A 20,842-nucleotide genomic window follows, 5' to 3' on the forward strand; every position below is an offset into this window, starting at 1 on the left:
CCATATCGGATGGTAGCCGTCAAACAAAATTTCCATCCGCATCTCTACCATAACCCAAACCAATCCGGAAAACCCCTAATTACTCAAACTAACCAATTCAAATCTTATAGTCAACCTTATACAAACCAATCCGGTGTAGTAGCGTCCTATAACATACCAAAACCTCCGCCACGACCACAACCGAAACCGGTACCTATGGACGTAGATCAGTCAGTTCGATCACGTCATATAAATTATATGAACAAACCAGCAAATAATGATTATGCAGGGAAAAGACCTCTCAGCACCGCTAATGCCCGAAATAATAACAAGATGCCAAGACAGTTCCATATTCAACCAGAGACAGGAAGTAACGCGCAGCAAAATTCAGATGAAGCTTCATCAAGTTCAGAACAAGAGTATTATCAGTTGGCAGAAGAAAATAACGTTAACAAACTTCAGGAGGAATATGTATGGCAAAGCGATAACGAACAACAAGAATACATAGATATGTCAGAACTTTATTTTTTAGAATAAATCGTTCCTCACTACCTTACTTTAAAGTAACCACGGGGAACGGAAAAATTCTAAAATTCTTAATCGACACGGGCTCTAATCAAAATTATATTCAAAATCAATAAGTACCAAATCCAAAGCCAAATGAGAACACTTTTTCAGTTAGTTCAGTCGGTGGTAACAATAAAATAACACAACACGCAATACTTAAGCTCGCTAATATTTCGGATACACCCATGAAATTCTTTTTACTAGACACCCTGAAAACCTTTCATGGTATCTTGGGCAATGACACAATGAAAAGACTAGGAGCAATAATAGATGTAAAAAATGATATATTAATTCTCGGAAATAAACGCAAAATTAAAATTCATCAACTAGTGACACAAGCAGTAAATACAATTGGACCGCAAGTCAGCCATATGACCGAGTCACAAAAATCAATAATAAAACTCCTCGTACAAAGCCACAAAATCCTCTTCGCAGATCCCGATTCAAAGTTAGCATACACAACTAAAGTAGTAGGTGAGATCAGAACTTCATCAGATTCTCCAGTTTACGGAAAACATTACCCATACCCAATATCACTCAAACAAGAGGTAGAAAAACAAATAACTGAGATGCTAAGAGATGGTATTATAAGACCTTCAAGATCACCATATAATGCACCTGTCTGGGTAGTTCCGAAAAAGTCCGGCCAGTCCGAAGAAAAAAAGTACAGATTAGTAATTGATTATAGGAAACTTAATGAAGTTACTATCTCAGATCGGTATCCCATACCCGAAATTGGAGAAATTATTGCGCAGCTCGGGGACAACAAATATTTTTCGGTATTAGATCTCAAGAGCGGTTTTCATCAAATACCACTGAAAGATACAGACATAGAAAAAACAGCATTCGCGGTAAATGGCGGAAAATATGAATTTACGAGACTCCCATTCGGTTTGAAAAATTCCCCTTCCATTTTTCAAAGAGCGTTAGACGACATATTGAGAGAATACATAGGGAAAATTTGCTATGTATACGTTGATGATATTATAGTCTTTAGCAAAAACGAAGTGGAGCACGGCAAAAATTTGGAAAGAGTATTTTCAACGCAACAAAACGCAAATATGAGGGTTCAAATAGAGAAATGCCCTTTTTTTAAATACGGAGTAGACTTCTTGGGGTACACAATATCAGAAAATTGAGTAAAAACCAACATAGATAAAATAAAAGCGATTACAAAATTTCCAGTCCCAAAAACATTAAAAGATCTCCGTTCCTTTTTGGGCATGACAGGTTATTATAGGCGGTTCATAAAAGATTACGCCAAAATAGCAAAACCCCTAACCATTCTTCTAAGAGGCGAAGAAGGCCGGATATCTAAGACCAAGTCAAGCAGAACTGCTATCAACTTGAGCAAAGATGCGATTACAGCATTCGAGAAACTTAAAAATACTCTCATCTCCAGGGAGGTTACCCTTGCCTATCCAGATTTCGGAAAAGAATTTCAATTGACTACTGACGCTTCAAGTTACGCAATAGGCGCAGTATTGGAACAAAATCATAGGCCAATAACGTTCATTTCACGCACCCTGTCAAAGACTGAAGAGAACTACGCAACTAACGAAAGAGAGATGCTCGCGATCGTTTGGGCGCTCCAAAGTTTAAGACATTATCTTTACGGGTATTCAAAAGTGGTAATATACACGGTTCACCAACCCTTGAGTTTTTCGAATAGCGTAAATAACCATAACGCTAAGCTTAAACGCTGGAGAGACCTCATTGGCGAGTATAACCACGAGATCAGGTACAAGCCCGGAATAGCTAATGTGGTAGCGGACGCGTTGTCCCGGGCCCCCGCAGAAATTAATTCAATCAGCTCCTCAGCATCAGCCAATAGCGACGAAAGCTCGTCACACAACCTCATATTTTCAGTAGAAGCTCCAATTAACGTATTTAAAAACCAATTATTATTACTGACTGCCGATACAGATTCCTATAGCTTCGAAATGCCATTCCCAACATACCACAGACACATAATTAAACAAAAATCTTACACGGAAGAAAAACTTATTGCAATTTTAACTAGTAAACTTGATCCTAAGCTTATAAACGGAATCATTACATTCGAAGAGGTAATGGGAAAAATTCAAAACATTTACCCTACCTATTTTAAATCATACAAGGTAAGGTTTACTCAAAACGAAATAGACGACGTAACTTCGGAGTCCCAACAAAACGAAATAATTACCCTCGAACATAAACGAGCCCATAGAGATGCAAAAGAGAACAAATTACAAATTTTGAAGAATTATTTCTTTCCACAACTTACCAAGAAAATCCAAGCAATAGTTCAAGCCTGTCAAACTTGTAAAGAATCAAAATACGATAGACACCCCCCAAAAGGAGAAATCCAACCGACCCCTATTCCTAATTACCCAGGAGAAATAGTTCACATAGATATTTATATTACCGAAAAACATAGAGTTTTAACGGGAATTGACAAGTTTTCAAAATTTGTTCAAGTAAAAATTTTAGAGTCAAGAGCATCTGAAGATATTAAAAATCCGTTGAGGGAAATGTTAATTGCTTTCGGTATGCCGAAATGGATAATAATGGACAACGAACGATCATTTGGCTCAGCAGCAATAAATTTTATGTTAGAAGATGAACTCAAAATATCATTACACACCACCGCACCGTACGCATCGACAAGTAACGGACAAATAGAAAGGTTTCATTCAACCCTATCTGAAATCATGCGGTGTCTCAAAAAAGACAACGGGAGCATATCATTTGAAGATTTAATCTTTAAAGCAGTTCAAGAATATAATAAATCGATACATTCTGTAACAAAAGAAAGACCCATAGACATATTTTTCAGAAGCACAATCTCTAGTTCAACAGAAGACATAGAAAAGAAACGAGAAGAAATAAAAAAGAAAATTAAAAATAAACAAACAGCCGACCTCGAATACCATAATCAAGGAAAAATATTACCAAAACTTTTTAAGCCAGGCGAAACTGTACATGTAAAAATAGATAAAAGATTAGGAACTAAACTTACACCGAGATACAAAACCGAGAAAGTAGCGGAAAATAGAACGACCACCATTAAAACACAAACCGGAAAAATCATACATAAAAATAATATAAGAACATAATTTTTCAGATTATTTTTACCAACATGCTTGGGAATAACTACAGTCCTCGACTATTCCAATTCACAAATCATCTCACTCGAAACCGGATTAGCGGCTAAACAAGACGGAACATTTAAAATCATCCACATCTTTAACCTACAAAGCTATGAAGAAACTCTGGCGAAGTTAGAAGAATCATTTCATTCACTCACCCCATCTCATCCATTACACCCATATCTTTCCTATGAACTAAAACAAATCCAAACGGATTTACGCATACTCCAAACTCAATAAAGGGCAATAGAAGCAATAGGTACTGCATGGAAATGGCTGGCGGGATCGCCAGATCACCACGACTATCAGATCTTAGAAGACAAGATAAATGAGCAGCTAGAAAACAACAATAGACAAGTAGTAATTAACAGATTAATTAAGCAAAAAATAAACCAACTTACTAACGCTACTAATGCAATGTTGAAAATTACCCAGAGCTCGGAAGAAATCATAAATCAGAAAGCAAATATTTTAAAGTATAAAATTCAATTAATAAAAGAAGAAATAATTAACATAATATACGCAATTACATGGGCCAAATCAAATACAATAAATTCATTTGTACTTACAAACACAGAAACCAAAATAGTGGAAGAAATTTTTAAAAAAGAAAATAACTTATTTTTTAACATAGAAGAATTATTGGAATTTGCTCGAATCAAGTTAGCCACAAATGGCAACGACCTTATTTACATTATTAGCTTACCAACCATTGAATCAGATAATTGTAGAACTTTAAAAATTAAAGCAATAAAAAAAGCCCAAATAATCAATGATATAAAATATGAAAATTTTTTAGAATGTAAGAGACAATTATTGGCAATAATTAAACCTTGTGAATCCTATAATGATAAGACAATTTGTAATTCAGAAAATTTGTTAGATTTAAGCAATGATACTTGCGTAAACGCTCTATTAAACCTTCGAGAACCAGAATGTAAGATGATCAACAATCAACATATACCGGATTTCGAAGAAATACTACCAGGCACCATCCTGCTAAACAACTTCAATGGACCAGTCTCACTAGATGAAAAACTTCTACAACTGCAAGGCTCTTTCATAATACAATATCGTAATTCGACGGTAACAATTGGTGAAACCATCTTCAAGTCAAAGGAAATCAACGTAGTCGAACCAGAACCTCCGTTATTCCAACTATTGGGCGAAAAGACTAAGTTAGAGGAAGTTCTCTCACTACAAATGGTCAAGGAACTCAACATTAACAACACAAAAGCGCTGGAAAAATTAAGAAGCAAGGCAACCATAGAATCTCCCGTTAGCTACGGATCCGCCATCATCCTACTACTACTTATAATAGGATCAATCACGGAACTCCTACAAAGACGTAGGTCAACGGAAAGGACACCAGTTTCCGTGCCAGAAACGCAAGAAAAGCCCACGCACTCCGGACCTGTACTCTACTACGTTGCGACCGAGGACAGTCGCGTTTAAGGAAGGAAGAGTTAACACCCAAAATAATACAATTTCTCAGACAGAGGAAATGAGTAAGCATTGATTGCACAACAAACAGCAAAGCAATGCCCTCAATAATAGAATTTCCCAAACCGAAGAAGAGAGCATTAATTGCACAACTAACAGCAGAGCAATGCTCTCAATAAAGTTCTAACGAACTTAGCTTGCACCTTTTGGTCAGCGATCGTGGGAATGCAGAATAGCCAATTTCCAAAGTTGATCGAACTCAACTTAGTGCATACAACAAAAACTATAATTAAAATGCACTGGCCAATTACAATTAAGTTTGGCCAACGGCGACGGCGACCAAGAGCAGCAACCAATAATATGAAAGAACGTCAGCAGAAACATCAACAGCGGCAGAGACGGCGGCAGCGATGGAGCGACGCGTAGCTATAAAAACAATTGTTTAATCTAAGTAAGTTAGTTCTTAATCCAACTCAATAAAGAAAAGTTATATTTTTTTATATAAAAATCATAATCAATCTTTTAACTTATATATATATCAATGCACATTTCTTTGTAATTCCATCACTCATAACCCGCCGAACCGAATTTGATGAAACCTTTCATAATATATTTGTCTTAGTTGGTTTATAGATGGATGGTTTATAGCCATAAATTGTCCTGTCCCACTCCACCATCGCACACACCTACGCATTAACTCTAACTATCAAACCGTTTAACCAATCTTACCCAAATCTTTCACAGTAAACACTATGAAGGTCCAAAAATGTTCAGACCATGGTTTGTATTGACTGTTGTCAAACCCTCGTACCCACCCACGCAATAATCGTGTGACAGATTTCAAGTTTTTTCTGTTAAATGTGAAAAATCGAAGAATAAACAAATGTGAGCAAATTTTCATTCCTTTATAAAGTGAAAGTATTTCTAAAAATACAATAAAAGAAATTTTTTTAAAGAAAATGCTCGCACGTCCAAAATCACACATAGGTCGACGTACGACGTATATGGATATATAGGAATATATATAAATATATATTTATAGGCCTAGGCCTCACTCAGAGTCCAAACGACAAGTACAAAGAAAAAAATAAAATTGGCACACTGGTTCAATACAAAATTAAAAATTTATATATATATATATATATATACTTGTCGTTTGGACTCTGAGTGAGGCCTAGGCAAAGATAAGTTTTTTTCTCCAATTATTTCTAGTAGATGAAGTTGGCTTTTGCTAAATAAATAACTAAATAACTTTGCATTGGTTTGGATAAATTTGCTGACGTCAAATTAAACTATTTTATTTTGCATCCATTGCTAACGAAAACATAAATTAAATTAGGTGAGCTTTATAGAAAAATTAAAATTGTTTAGATTTAATTACCATTTTTAGTTTAGATACGTCGAGCGTGCAAGGATACTAGCACTCCGAGAAATGGGGGTGTCAATACGGAACTTGCAGACAAATGTGGCAAAAATAAGCGAACAATATATAAATATATGACGAACGGAACCAGCACAGAATTAAATTGTTAGCAGTAAATGAAAACATCAGTGCTCTCCAAATATGATTTGAATCTACCATTTACCAATACCGCTCGAACCGATGGAGTGAGTTATTTCGTTGAAGAATGGACCATTCAACAGAAAAATGCACCTATCCACTTTGCAAAAGCCTAATTTTTGAATGGCCTGCGCGCAGCCCGGACTTAAAACTAGTTATATACTTTTTCATTGTAAGTTTTATCCTTTTTTGCGTTATCCTTGACATTACGAGTGGGTCCAACTTGTTTATTTCGTTTGAAACCTTTGTTTTATAATGTTTTGTTAAGTTTTTTTTTGCCTCTGGGTTGCTGAACTTCTAAAATTTCAGCCAGCTTAGTCTCTTTGAAAAAGCTGGCAGACAGCAGACCGAATTTTAGCAACTAAGAATACCCAAATTGTAACACATCATGTTAGTCGGAAAAAAATAAATTTTTAATGTTTTATCCGATAGATCCTACAGCAGCTATAGAACATAGATGTCCGATCAGCGGCGCTTTTGAACTTGTTTTGCATACACATATAAAAATTAGTTATTCAAAGTTTATTTGAGCTCGGGGTTTTGGCCGTCTTTAATAATTCAACGTTTATAATAACTTTTAACACTCTTGTACCAGCTTCAAAGTGAAAACGACTATGATACTTGGTACAAGCTAGTTTCGACTGAACGACACATCAGACTTCTCAGCTATCTCTGGCGATAGGAGCTGAACGTTAAAACTTATCTATTTGCTTGACCCAGATGCTTGCAATAAGCCGTTGTCATACTTCTGACTCTTAAGACGGAGATCAAAGCTTTGTCTTTAAAGCTTTTATGTGAAAGCTTAGTGCATGTTCCGCTATATCATGCAGAATAGTGGTGAGTGTAAAAACTTAATCAATTTCTGATTTAAAAATGTACGAATTTGTATGCGTTTGATCAACATGCGACATGTGTGGGGTTTGTTCTTCCTTTTTATACACTTGCAGAGGGTATTATAATTTCAGTCAGAAGTTTGCAACGCAGTGACCCTATAAAGTATATTTATTCTTGATCAGCATCACTAGGATAGTCGACCCCCGGGCATCATCACATCGGCGGCGATGGTCTTGGGTGTACATCTCTATCCTGCACAAGAGATCTAAGTGGCACCAGAAGCAGCCAAACATTGGCGAGGAAGAAATGGTCGTCGTCGCCGAGGACAACCTTCCTCCCCAGCAGTGGAGGATCGGGCGAGTGGTAGCGGTGCACGCCGATAAAAAGGTTCGGGTGGCGGACGTGCGGGCGCAAGATGGAGAATACCGGCGAGCTGTCCATCGGCTGTCGCCCTTGCCCGCTCTGTCCTGAAGGACGACGTCCCTTCAGAGGTTGCGGTGTTGGCGCTTTAATTTGAAATGTATAGTTGTAAGGCAAGAGTGGAGCCAATAAAGTTTTTATTCGTCCCGTCTCTCGCCACTTAGCTTAACATAGGTTCTAAGAGAAATTTTTTGAAGATTATATGTTAGTAATCAATTGAACATCATCAAGGCCACTCCTTTCCGTCGCCGCTAATTTTTCTCAAAGTTTTTTACGCAAAAAAATCCGCCGTTCTACTGCAATCACCAAGCATCGCGTTTTCGTTAACACAAAATTGTAATAAATTTTCAGTCTAGTATACTGTATCTATCTATCTATGTATATATAGTGACATATCCATAATCCCATATAACTCTTATGCACATGTCCACACACCTACACACACATACACCCTTAGTACCCAAATCAGCCGATATCTAATTGCAAATGTACCCAAGCCTTAGACTAAACATCCAAAACGAATCAGCCGATATCTAATTGCAAATGTACCCAAGCCTTAGACTAATCATCCAGAACGAATCAAATTACGTTATCAGTTCGTTCCCACACTTTCGGATCCCAATGGAAAATTACCATGCGAGCAAAACCCCAAGATTCTAGACTAAACAATTGGATTGAGTGGCTGGGGCATTATCAATCGACAATCCAAAGGGCAATTAGAAAACTCACTCAATTAACGCCAACTCCACTCTTAGAAAGCTCTAAAGCTCAAAACCGAGGTATGATCGTCAAAGAAGTTTAAGTTAAGAAGCGAGTTCAGTTTGAGACCTAAAACAATTAGGACGTGTTCTTCCAAATAATAATAATTGTACTAGTTGATAAATAAAATTAAATAAAGTTTTTTTTTTTATGTAAAACTTATAGTACGAATATTTAATTGGCGCAGTCGGTAGGATTTCAAGTGAAAAAGTTAAAACGTCGGCTTAAACTAGTCTTAGGGATTATACTATACAACTAGTATATCCTGACCAGTACGAATAAATCAGAAATCTTTTAAAAACACAAGTGAAATCCGCAAAAGACTCTACGTGCAAATCGTCGCGTAAACCAGTGAAAAATCCAATTCGGTCAATACCACTAAAATTTAAAGTGAAATATTGAAAAACTTCATAAATACATAAAATCCAAATCGGTCAATCTCGCTTAAATAAATAATTTAAAGTGAAATATTGAAACTTTAACAAAACCAGAATGGCAAACCCAATCCAATTATCGGAGATCCATTTGAACCAACTAATTCGTCAAATTAAAGAGTTGCCCTACTTTGATGGCAATCCAACCGACCTAGGTGGTTACATTGGGCGTGTCGAATACCTACTACAGCTATATCCAACTCAGAATGCCCGACAAGTTCAAATAATTTCTAGTAGATGAAGTTGGCTTTTGCTATATAAATAACTAAATAACTAACTTTGCATTGTTTTGGATAAAGTTGCTAACGTCAAATTAAACTATTTTGTTTTGCATCCATTGCTAACGAAAACATAAATTAAATTAGGTGAGCTTTATCGAAAAATTAAAATTGTTTAGATTTATTTACCATTTTTAGTTTAGATACGTCGAGCGTGCAAGGATACTAGCACTCCGAGAAATAGGGATGTCAATACGGAACTTGCAGACAAATGTGGCAGAAATAAGCGGACAATATATTAATATATGACGAACGGAACCAGCACAGAATTAAATTCTTAGCAGTAAATGAAAACATCAGTGCTCTCCAAATTCGATTTGAATCTACCAGTTACCATTACCGCTCGATACGATGGAGTGAGTTATTTCGTTGAAGAATGGACCATTCAACAGAAAAATGCACCTATCCACTTTGCAAAAACCTAATTTTTGAATGGCCAGCGCGCAGCCCGGACTTAAAACTAGTTATATACTTTTTCATTGTAAGTTTTATCTTTTTTTGCGTTATCCTTGACATTACGAGTGTGTCCTACTTGTTTATTTCGTTTGAAACCTTTGTTTTATAATGTTTTGTTAAGTATTTTTTTGTTATATCTCTTGAATATCGTTACAAATTTAATAAAGAACAAATAAAAATTTGTTTTTTTGGAAAAAAATGATATCGTTTCCTTATTAAACAGTAAAATTATTTTCCTGCATATTATTTTGGCCTCCTCACTTGGAGATTAATTTCATATCGAGACCCCTGCTGCTTTTTCAATTGTAGTAGGTAACAGCGACTACTCCGGCTTTTCAGCGACTTAAAAAAAATTTTCAGCAGCCTCTGGGTTGCTGAACTTCTAAAATTTCAGCCAGTTTAGTCTCTTTAAAAAAGCTGGCAGACAGCAGACCGAATTTTAGCAACTTAGAATACCCAAATTATAACACATCATGTTAGTCGGAAAAAAATAAATTTTTAATGTTTTATCCGATAGATCCTACAGCAGCTATAGAACATAGATGTCCGATCAGCGGCGCTTTTGAGCTTGTTTTGCATACACATATAAAAATTAATTAATAAATGTTTATTTGAGCTCGGGGTTTTGGCCGTTTTTAATATTTATATAATTCAACGCTTTTAATAACTTTTAACACTCTTGTACCAGCTTCAAAGTGAAAACGACTATAATACTTGGTACAAGCTAGTTTCGACGGAACGACACATCAGACTTCTCAGCTATCTCTGGCGATAGGAGCTGAACGTTAAAACTTATCTATTTGCTTGACCCAGATGCTTGCAATAAGCCGTTGTCATACTTCTGATTCTTAAGACGTAGATCAAAGCTTTGTCGTTAAAGCTTTTATGTGAAAGCTTAGTGCATGTTCCGCTATATCATGCAGAATAGTGGTGAGTGTAAAAACTTAATCAATTTCTGATTTAAAAATGTACGAATTTGTATGCGTTTGATCAACATGCTACATGTTTGGGGTTTGTTCTCCCATTTTATACACTGGCAGAGGGTGTTATCAGCAACACTAGAAGAGTCGATCTAGCCATGTCCGTCTGTCCGTCCGTCTGTCCGTTCGTTTCTACGCAAACTAGTCTCTCAGTTTTAAAGCTATTTGCATGAAACTTTCCCAAAAGTTGTCTTTCTTTTGCTGGGTGTAAAATCGAAAAAAAAAAATTATATCTTAGCTGTTTTAAAATTTCTTTAGTTAGTTTTTCGATGTTAAGTGATGATTTCTTTTTTTAGAATTACGGTTTAAATTTGATTCAAATCGCACGACTATGTCATATAGCTCCCATGAAAAAAACCGGAATATTAAAAATATTAATTTTATCTCAACAAAAATGTGACATTTTTTTACCGTAGGAAGTTTGAAAGGTACCGTATGTTAAACGAATAAATATATACCAAACTAAAATTTGTTTCAATTTATTTATTTTGTGAGTATAAAAACAGTATTACCTTTATTGTGAGCAAAGTACCCCCATAAGAGCGTGGAAGTGATTAGGTGATATATTCTTCAATTGACTTGGTGAGTCTGCATACAGTACAAATTTAATTTTGTTCCAATCGGAAAACGATATCAAATAGCTGCCATAGAAACGATCGAATAATTGAGCTGAAAATAATAATAGCCTCAATTTTTTTTAAACATATACGCAAACAAATCAATATTTAAATGTTTTCAAGAATATGACATTTTTGAAATAGCTGCAAGGGCATAAAAGCTTCGGCTTGCCGAAGTTTTCTTCCGTTCGTGTTTAATTTTCTTTTAGTTTTTCGAGGTGTAGTAATGTTAAATTATTTCAGGCTTACGGTTTAAAATTGATTAAAAATTTTACGACTATTTCAAATAGCTCGCATATTCAATATTTTTAAACAAATATGCATATAAATCAAAATTTAAGTGTTTTCAAGAATATATAATTTTTGTAATAGCTGCAAGGGTATATAAACTTCGACTTGTCGAAGTTTGCTTCCTTTCTTGTTTTTTTTTTTATTTACTTATTTATTTAGTTTGTTTTGAGTGTGTTAAATTTTAATATAACATTGTGGTGGCTACTAATGCTTGTCAGGGAATGAGGAATGAGCTCCACATACGAATACAATGGACAAGAAATTGCTCCTCCGAACTTGCAAGTTTTCGCCCAACGCTTACTTTGTTATGTGAATTTCTTAAACGGAACATGCTGTATAAATACTCTTGCCTTGTGTTTTTAAGTTTTTTTTTCCTTAAAAAACTAAAATTTAAAATCAATAAGGTGTCAACATTCATCTCAAAGATTTTCTTTTCCTTTATTAATTCAGCTTCCTACGAGGAAATTAGTTTTACGTTTGTGTTTGAATAGTTTAATATTCCTTGCAGTTTCTTTATAAGTATTCTGTGGTCAACTGAATCAAACGCTTGCCAAAATCTATTATTATCTATTAGTGTTAAAAAAGTTATTTTACTATTATCCATTTTCCTACTATATCCTCTTAATAATGGCGGTAGTACAGTTTCTCTGCTTACGGAAACCTGTTTGAAAATTATTTAGCAAATTATTTGTCATTAAAAACTTTCAAAAATTTTGGACAAATATGACAGAATTAAAAGTGGTCTAAATTCGTTTTTGGACATTGGTATCGGCATAATATTTTCAATTTTCCACTATGCCGCAAAGTCCGTCATTGTTTTTGCAGTATTAAACAAATGGGGCAGATGTCTTATGATTTTTGGTAGTAGTATTTTTACAAAGTTTTGACTTATATCAAGTCAAGTCCAAGCTTTAGATTTAATTTGTTAAATAGCCTCTAGAACACTGAGTTGCATGAACAAAATTAAAGCAAATATTTTACTATCTATGGTCTTTGTTGGCACACACATGCTATAGTTAGGATCAGGTGCATTTATATTCAAGTATTTCCTATTAAGGTCGTCAACATCTACAACATCTTTTATCGCCGATTTTTAAATTCCCAAGATTTTAAATTCTTTCCAGACTTGCCTATAGGTATTCACGCTTAGCGCTGTTGATTAGCCTATTCACCGCTGTTCTTTCGTTTTTAAAAATTCTGTAAAAGTTTGCAGTCCTTAAAAAATTCTTTGCCTCTACTTAAAATGTCTTTTTTAATATAATTGTTAAGCCATGGTTTTAATGAATTTTTCACGGTCTTTATAAATATAAATAGCCAATATTGGAGTTAAGTAGTCCTAGTTTTGTATCTACTGTTGTCAGGTGAAATATATCATCCCAAGCACAGAAATTGCAATCAACATTTAATCTAGTCAATCCTTTTGTATTCTCTACATGTGTAGGTTTGCTCAGTGCGGTCAAGTTCAATTCTATATGTCAGGAATATGAGGCCATGCATAGAAAATGTCGGTACAGAAATTTTATCGAAATGGAAAATCGTGGGGCCACGCTTGTAGTTTCGAAGAATTCGTATCATTTCTGACTTGACAAATTTAAATCTTGTACTACTATACAAAACACCTAACAACATTATTACAACAGACTTTGGCGGTATTGCCACATATTTATCACATACACTCATGCGTATATAAGTCTTATTTATAAGATTCTACATAAACATTAATTATTCTCCTCATATCAATTCACCATCATAAGTTGTTGATAAATTAAGAGAACCAGTGGGTGCCAATAGAGTTGAAAGATCTTCAAAGCTTTCGACGCAGCGATCCCGGCGTGTAAATACAGCAGCAACCCATGTTGAAAAACTGTTCATTTACATAAACTGCAGCATTTGAATATATCCCAAGCGATTGCAGACTTAGTAGTTGTTTTGCCTGCTTTCGGTAAGCGCCAGCTGCCCAAACCAAATGCATTTTCTCATGTATCGATTCCATCTTTACAATTACAACATCGGCCGTATTTTTCCTCTGTGTCTTTCACACCCGGAAAATGTTTCTAACCCTTGGAGCTGCTCTTAAATAAGGTGAGAGACACATTGTGCTGAAAATAGACCTCAGCATTTTACCAGCGACTAAGGGAATTGCTTGTACACGCAAATCACACGCATTTTCTGCATTCCGCCTAGCTTCGAACCTTGCCTCCATTACATGCACCTGTTCATGGATCGATCAAAAAGATGTCACTTTTGCTTCCAGCTGCTGTACCCTTTCGTTTAGACGGTTCAAATCTTGTTCTTCCCATCCAGTCACTCAAGCAGAATTTTAAGTAATTCTTGGATTTCCGATTGCTTGCAAGAATTCTTGCAAATTGGTCCAGATCAATTTACTCTGCTCGGCAAAGCGCTCAATGTTAATTGTCGGTGCATCAGTCGGTGCATCAGTCGGTGCATCAGTCGGTGCATCAGTTGATAGTGGACTCTTTATCTCGACGTTGGAGCTCTCGCGTTTGCTTTTTGGTATCGGTGACAATTTGATTGGGTACAAACTGTTTGCCTTTTTGATACCCTTGCAGAGGGTATTATAATTTCAGTCAGAAGCTTGCAACGCTGTGAAGGAGACATCTCCGACCCCATAAAGTATATATTCTTGACCAGCATCACTAGGAAAGTCGATCTAAACATGTCCGTCTGTCCGTCCGTTTCTACGCAAACTAGTCTCTCAGTTTTAAAGCTGTCTGCATGAAACTTTCACAAAAGTTGTCTTTCTGTTGCAGGTATTACATAAGTCGGAACGAGCCGGATCGGACGAAGTTCACATACCCTTGCAGCTATTGCAAGAATTAAATTTTTTTGAAAACATTAAAATTATTATTTACTTGCGTATATGTTGAAAAACATTGAAGCTATGATGATTTGCAATTCAATTATTAGATAGACGAACGGACAGACGGACATGGCTAGATCGACTCGCCTAGTGATGCTGATCAAGAATATATAAAATGCCCTCTGCAAGGGTATAAAAAATTTAAAAATAAATTTATTTTTTTATTCCCTTGCAGAAGGTAGGTATAAAAAATACATTTTTTTTTAAATTTTTGTATACCCTTGCAGAAAGTATTATAATTTCAATCAGAAGTTTGCAACGCAGTGAAGGAGACATTACCGACCCCATATATATATATTCTTGTTCAGCATCACTAGGAGAGTCGATCTAGCCATGTCCGTCTGTCCGTTTCTACGCAAACTAGTCTCTCAGTTTTAAAGCTATCTGCATGAAACTTTCCCAAAAGTTGTATTTCTTTTGCAGGTAGTATATGAGTCGGAACGAGCCGGATCGGACGACTGTAGCATATAGCTCCCATTTGTAAACATAGCCACCAAAGCGAAATTCATGTCGTTGCGCATCATAAAAGATACCAGAAAACCAGACCAAGAAAGGAAATATAACACTAGTCGTGCAGGAATTTTGTCTGTAATAAATAAAATTCTGATATTAAAAGAACGAAAGTAAAACTGGCATTAACAATAATATGACTTTAATACTTGTTAATTAAATGATATAATTAAAAAAAAAATAATAAATATCATGCGGTATTTTTTAGTGATTGAAAATCATTAGACAATTACTATCAATATTACCAGAGAAACTAATGGTCTTAAATCACGGTTGATGGGTCTTTGTGTAGCTTTTTTTTATACCCTTGCAGAGGGTATTATAATTTAAGCCAGAAGTTTGCAACGCAGTGAAGGAGACGTTTCCGACCCTATAAAGTATATATATTCTTGATCAGCATCACTAGTAGAGTCGATCTAGCCATGTCCGTCTGCCCGTCCGTCTGTCCGTCCGTTTATATGCAAACTAGTCTCTCAGTTTTAAAGCTATCTGCATGAATCATTCCCAAAAGTTGTCTTTTTATTGCAGGTAGTATATATGTCGGATCCAGCCGGATCGGACGACTATAGCATATAGCACCCATAGGAACAATCGGAAAAATAAATGAAAAAAAATTATAACTTTGCTGTTTTTTACTTTTTTGTTTAGTTCTTCGAGATATAGTAATGGTTAAATATTTCAGAATTACGGTTTAAATTTCATCAAAATCGGACGACTATAGCATATAGCTCCCATAGTAACAATCGGAAAAATAAATGAAAAAAAATTATAACTTTTCTGTTTTTTAATTTTTTGTTTAGTTCTTCGACATATAGCAATGTTATTTCAGAATTATGGTATAAATTTTATCAAAATCGGACGTCTATAGCATATAGCTCCCATAGAAATAATAAAAATATATAAAATAACTATCTAATAATTGAGCTGCAAATCATCATAGTTTCAATGTATTTCAGCATATACTCAAGTAAATCATAATTTAAATGTTTTCAAAAGTCTTTAATTCATGCAATAGCTGCAAGGGTATATGAACTTCGGCTTGCCGAAGTTTGCTTTCTTTCTTGTTTTTTATTTATTTTTTCGATTGTTCCTATGGGAGCTATATGCTATAGTCGTCCGATTTTGATGAAATTTAAACCGTAACTCTCAAATATTTAACCACTACTATATGTCGAAGAACTAAAAAAATAATTAAGAAACAGCAAAGTTATAATTTTTTTAAACTTATTTTTCCGATTGTTCCTATGGAAGCTATATGTTATAGTCGTCCGTTCCGGCTCGTTCCGACTTATATACTACCTGCAATAGAAAGACAACTTTTGGGAAAGTTTCATGCAGATAGCTTTAAAACTGAGAGACTAGTTTGCATATAAACGGACGGACATACGGACGGACAAACGGACATGGCTAGATCGACTCGTCTAGTGATGCTGATCAAGAATATATATACTTTATAGGGTCGGAGATGTCTCCTTCACTGCGTTGCAAACTTCTGACTGAAATTATAATACCCCCTGCAAGGGTATAACCAGATCATCAAATGTATACAATAAGTTAGAATTAGAATCAGATCCAACAGATAAGTTTATTTACACAAGTTCTTTAAAGAAAACAATTAGGGATTGTATCGAAAGGAAACTTCACAAAACAAGAAGGAAAGCAAACTTCGGCAAGCCGAAGTTCATATACCCTTGCAGCTATTGCATTTATTAAATACTTTTGAAACGTTTAAATTATGATTTACTTGAGTATGTGCTGAAAAACATTGAAACTATGATGATTTGCAGCTCAATTATTAGATAGTTATTTTATATATTTTTATTATTTCTATGGGAGCTATATGCTATAGACGTCCGATTTTGATCAAATTTATACCATAATTCTGAAATAATTAAACATTGCTATATGTTGAAGAACTAAACAAAAAATAAAAAAAACAGCAAAGTTATAATTTTTTTTCATTTATTTTTCCGATTGTTTCTATGGGAGCTATATGCTATAGTCGTCCGATTTTGATGAAATTTAAAACGTAAATCGAAAATATTTTACCATAACTATATGTCGAAGAACTAAACAAAAAATTAAAAAACAGCAAAGTTATATTTTTTTTTCATTTATTTTTCCGATTGTTCCTATGGGAGCTATATGCTATAGTCGTCCGATCCGGCTCGTTCCGACTTATATACTACCTGCAATAGAAAGACAACTTTTGGGAAAGTTTCATGCAGATAGCTTAAAACTGAGAGACTAGTTTGCATATAAACGGACGGACAGACAGACAGACGGACGGACAGACCAACATGGCTAGATCGACTCTACTAGTGATGCTGATCAAGAATATATATACTTTATAGGGTCGGAAACGTCTCCTTCACTGCGTTGCAAACTTCTGACTGAAATTATAATACCCTCTGCAAGGGTATAAAGATATAACAACACTTGCCAATTTAAAAGAAGCAGCAATGGTCCTAGGCCATTTTGATAATTATAAACCCAGGCGCAATGATAGTCGAAAGAATTCGGGCAATACACATTAAAATTATTATTATCAGAGGAATAATTCGCATTCTTATAGCTATCCAAGAAACAACAATAATAATTATCCAAGAAATAATAATAATTCAAATTCAACAAATCCTCAATGTTCACCAAACAGAAATCAAATTCCCCCTCAAAATCAGGGAAATTATCATTAGTATAGGAGGAACCTAAGTAGGGCCCAAAACCCCTTAAATTTCCAGGCATCAACTTCCAATAATTCTCCGAACGTTCGCTTAACAGGTGTTAAGAGACAACGAGAGAAGACAGTGCACAGAATAAATTGTTCCCCAGAGTAATGATTAAAGGAAAACTTCTTAGAGCTATGATAGATACAGGGTCATCTATCAATTTAATGACAACAAATTTTGGAAATAATGAAGAACAAGATGAGAAATTAGAAGTATTCACAATAAATGGTTCAATGGAATTAAATAAAAGTATAACATTGGATCCATGCAATGCCCAGTTAAACAAAAGTTTTATTTAAATAAATTTTCTGAGAATTATGACATTTTAATAGGTAGAGATTATTTGAAAGAAAGTAAAGCGAAAACAAACTATGAAGAAGAAACAGTGACGTTAGGAGTCACATTACTTTACATAAAATATGGTGAAAATGATATGGAAAAGGACAAGACCGCAGTAAAATGCCTTAGTCCACCGTCAGTTAACAAAGAGATTGAAGAGGATAGGACCGCATTAGAATGCCTTAATCCGCCCTTATCAACGGATCAATCATTTAATTTTGCCATTAAAATTGAATTAAAAGAATGCAATGAAAACAGATTAGAACATTTGAACGAAAAAGAAAGAGAATATGTTTGAATATAATGACATACAGTACAAAGAAAGTGAAAATTTGACTTTTACAAGTACTATTAAACATTCAATACAAACAAAACATGAAGACCCAGTATATAGGAATCCCTACAAAAATCCTCAAACCTTTGACGAAGAAATAAATAAGCAAATAACTAAAATGATTAAAAAGGGTGAACATTTAATACTGTTTTGTATTAACAGCGCGAAAAACTTGTGACTGCAGTAGTTCGAGGCGATTTATTTTGCGTTATTTGTGAAGAAACTATTTCGAAATCACGACGACGAAAAGGAGTGACTACGATGACGTTCGATTGATAACTAACTTTAGTATTTCAATAATTTCTCTTAGAACCTAACTTGTGCTACGGTGGCGAGAGACGGGGCGAATTCGCAAGAGCGAACGGACGAAAGCTTTATTGGCTCCCGCTCCCGCCCTACAACTAGAGATTTCAAATACAAGCGCCAAGTGCGCAAACACCGCGCCATCTGAAGGGACGACGTCCTTCAGCCCAGCATGGGCAACAAGGCCAGTCGGTGGACTGCTCGCCGATACTTCCCCTCCTACACCCTGACGTCTGCCACGCGAACCTTGCTATCGGCCGGCGTGCACCGCTACCACACGGCCTATCCTCCACTGCTGGGGCGGAAGGTTGTCTTCTGCGACGACGACGAGCGCTACCACGACGATGTTGGGCTCCCCCTGGTGCCACTTGGACCGCTGCTGGAGGCTGGAGATGTACTCCCGGGACCATCGCTGCCAAAACCTGTGCCTGAGAGACGAGACACCTCGCCATCGTCGCAAGCAGGTCAGGCTGATCTGGTCCTGGAGCGCCGCTGATGGTGGGGCCGCCGATGAGCGGATGCCCGGGGGTCAGGGCCTCACCGTCGTTCGGGTCGCTGCTTAGAGCTCCGAGGTGCCTGGAGTTGAGCACGGCCTCCACGCTGGTGAGCAGAGTTCCGAGCTCCTCCGCGGTCAAGAGGTCTTGGCCTACCGTCCGAAGGAACAGGTGCTTTGCAGGCTTCACACCTGCCTCCCATAGTCCGCCAAAGTGCGGTGCTCTGGGCGGTATGAACGCAAACTCGCATCCTTTTTTTGATGTGAATGTTTCGATACCGCCCCCTGCTTCTCCAGACGGGCTCGGAACTCTCTCATGTGGCGACCTGCGCCGACGAAGTTGGTGGCGTTGTCGCACCACACCTTCTCCGGAATCCCGCGACGACTCACGAACCTTTGAAATGCCAACAAGAACGCATCAGTGGTTAGGTCAGACACTAATTCTAAGTGGACCGCTTTGGACGCAAAACAGACGAACAAGGCCACGTACGACTTGTACGGTGGCTTACCACGGATACGATACGTTGTGCTGAAGGGACCACAAAAATCAACGCCACAAATATTGAACGGGCGGAGAGCTCGAAGTCTATCTGCTGGCAAGTTTCCCATAATTTGCGTCAAAAGTTGCGGCTTACAGCGAAAGCAGCGCGTGCACGACCGAACTGTTCGTCGGCAGACTTCTTGAGCATTAACTACCCAGATTTTCTCGCGCAGACGACTTACGAGAGCTCGTGGGCCAGCGTGACAGTTCGTAACGTGCAGGTATGACACATAGGATCTGGCGAACTGTGAGCTTTTAGACAGCAACAACGGGAATTTGGCTTCGTACGGGATAGGAGCATTCAATAACCGACCCCCAACTCGTAGCAATGTCGAGGAGCACCAATCCGATTTATTTTCCTGAAGAAAAGGGTTTAACTTTTGAATATTCGTTGCTACCGGTTTATTTTTCCGAATTTTACATATGTCGTCCCTGAATCCGTGAGATTTGATAACTTCAACAATTTTCTCAAAAGCGAAATCCAGTTCTCTTGGCGAAATACATTTTACAAAGGGCTTTGACACCTTTCTGCACCTTTGAATAAAACGAGAAACCCACTCGAACACTCTCAGACGCTTCAGGTGAGACGAAGCAAATAATTTGGCTATGGGCTGACTACGAAAGCTATTGGCCATTTGCGTAGCTCCATCGACATAACATCAGCCGGCAGTTCGAAATGTTTATTTACAGGCCAATAATTTTCTAAGTCTAGCAAGAACAAACATCCACCGAACCAAATGAACGTTGTAAGCTCCTCTACGTCACATCCTTGACACTATGTCTGCTGGGTTGACTTTCGAACTTTCGACTCAATGGGACAATTTAGCAATGGCCTGACACGATTATAGAGATCTGCTTAAAGCTGCACACAGCTCAAGGTGAGGCAAAGTTTTTGTCTTGTGGGGAGCTACTTTCGATTTGGCGGTCAATAAAGACATTTTCAAACCTTCAGCAGTACGAAC

At 36.6% G+C, this 20,842-nt stretch overlaps 1 protein-coding gene and 1 long non-coding RNA gene across 20 annotated transcripts in view; both read left to right on the forward strand.

The window, feature by feature from the left end:
• The window catches only part of LOC128263826 (uncharacterized), a 457,572-nt gene that overhangs the window by 324,903 nt on the left and 111,827 nt on the right, over nucleotides 1-20,842 (forward strand). Inside the window, exon 8 of one of the 19 annotated variants that reach the window (XM_052999099.1) lies at nucleotides 6,511-6,530. The exons of 17 other annotated variants lie outside the window; for them this stretch is intronic. In XM_052999099.1, the coding sequence (XP_052855059.1) occupies nucleotides 6,511-6,515 (5 nt within the window). In that variant the 3' untranslated portion in view covers nucleotides 6,516-6,530. Of the gene's footprint in view, nucleotides 1-3,652; nucleotides 4,047-6,510; nucleotides 6,531-20,842 lie in introns of those variants that run through there. One more of the 19 variants, XM_052999097.1, reaches the window with a different exon arrangement.
• LOC128263830 (uncharacterized) lies at nucleotides 8,730-10,061 on the forward strand. Its single transcript, XR_008268530.1, has 2 exons — nucleotides 8,730-9,493; nucleotides 9,550-10,061. It is a non-coding gene; the product is annotated as an uncharacterized LOC128263830 (long non-coding RNA).

The sequence above is a fragment of the Drosophila gunungcola genome, unplaced genomic scaffold (genome assembly GCF_025200985.1).
Source record: "Drosophila gunungcola strain Sukarami unplaced genomic scaffold, Dgunungcola_SK_2 000019F, whole genome shotgun sequence".
NCBI classification, from domain to species: domain Eukaryota; kingdom Metazoa; phylum Arthropoda; class Insecta; order Diptera; family Drosophilidae; genus Drosophila; species Drosophila gunungcola.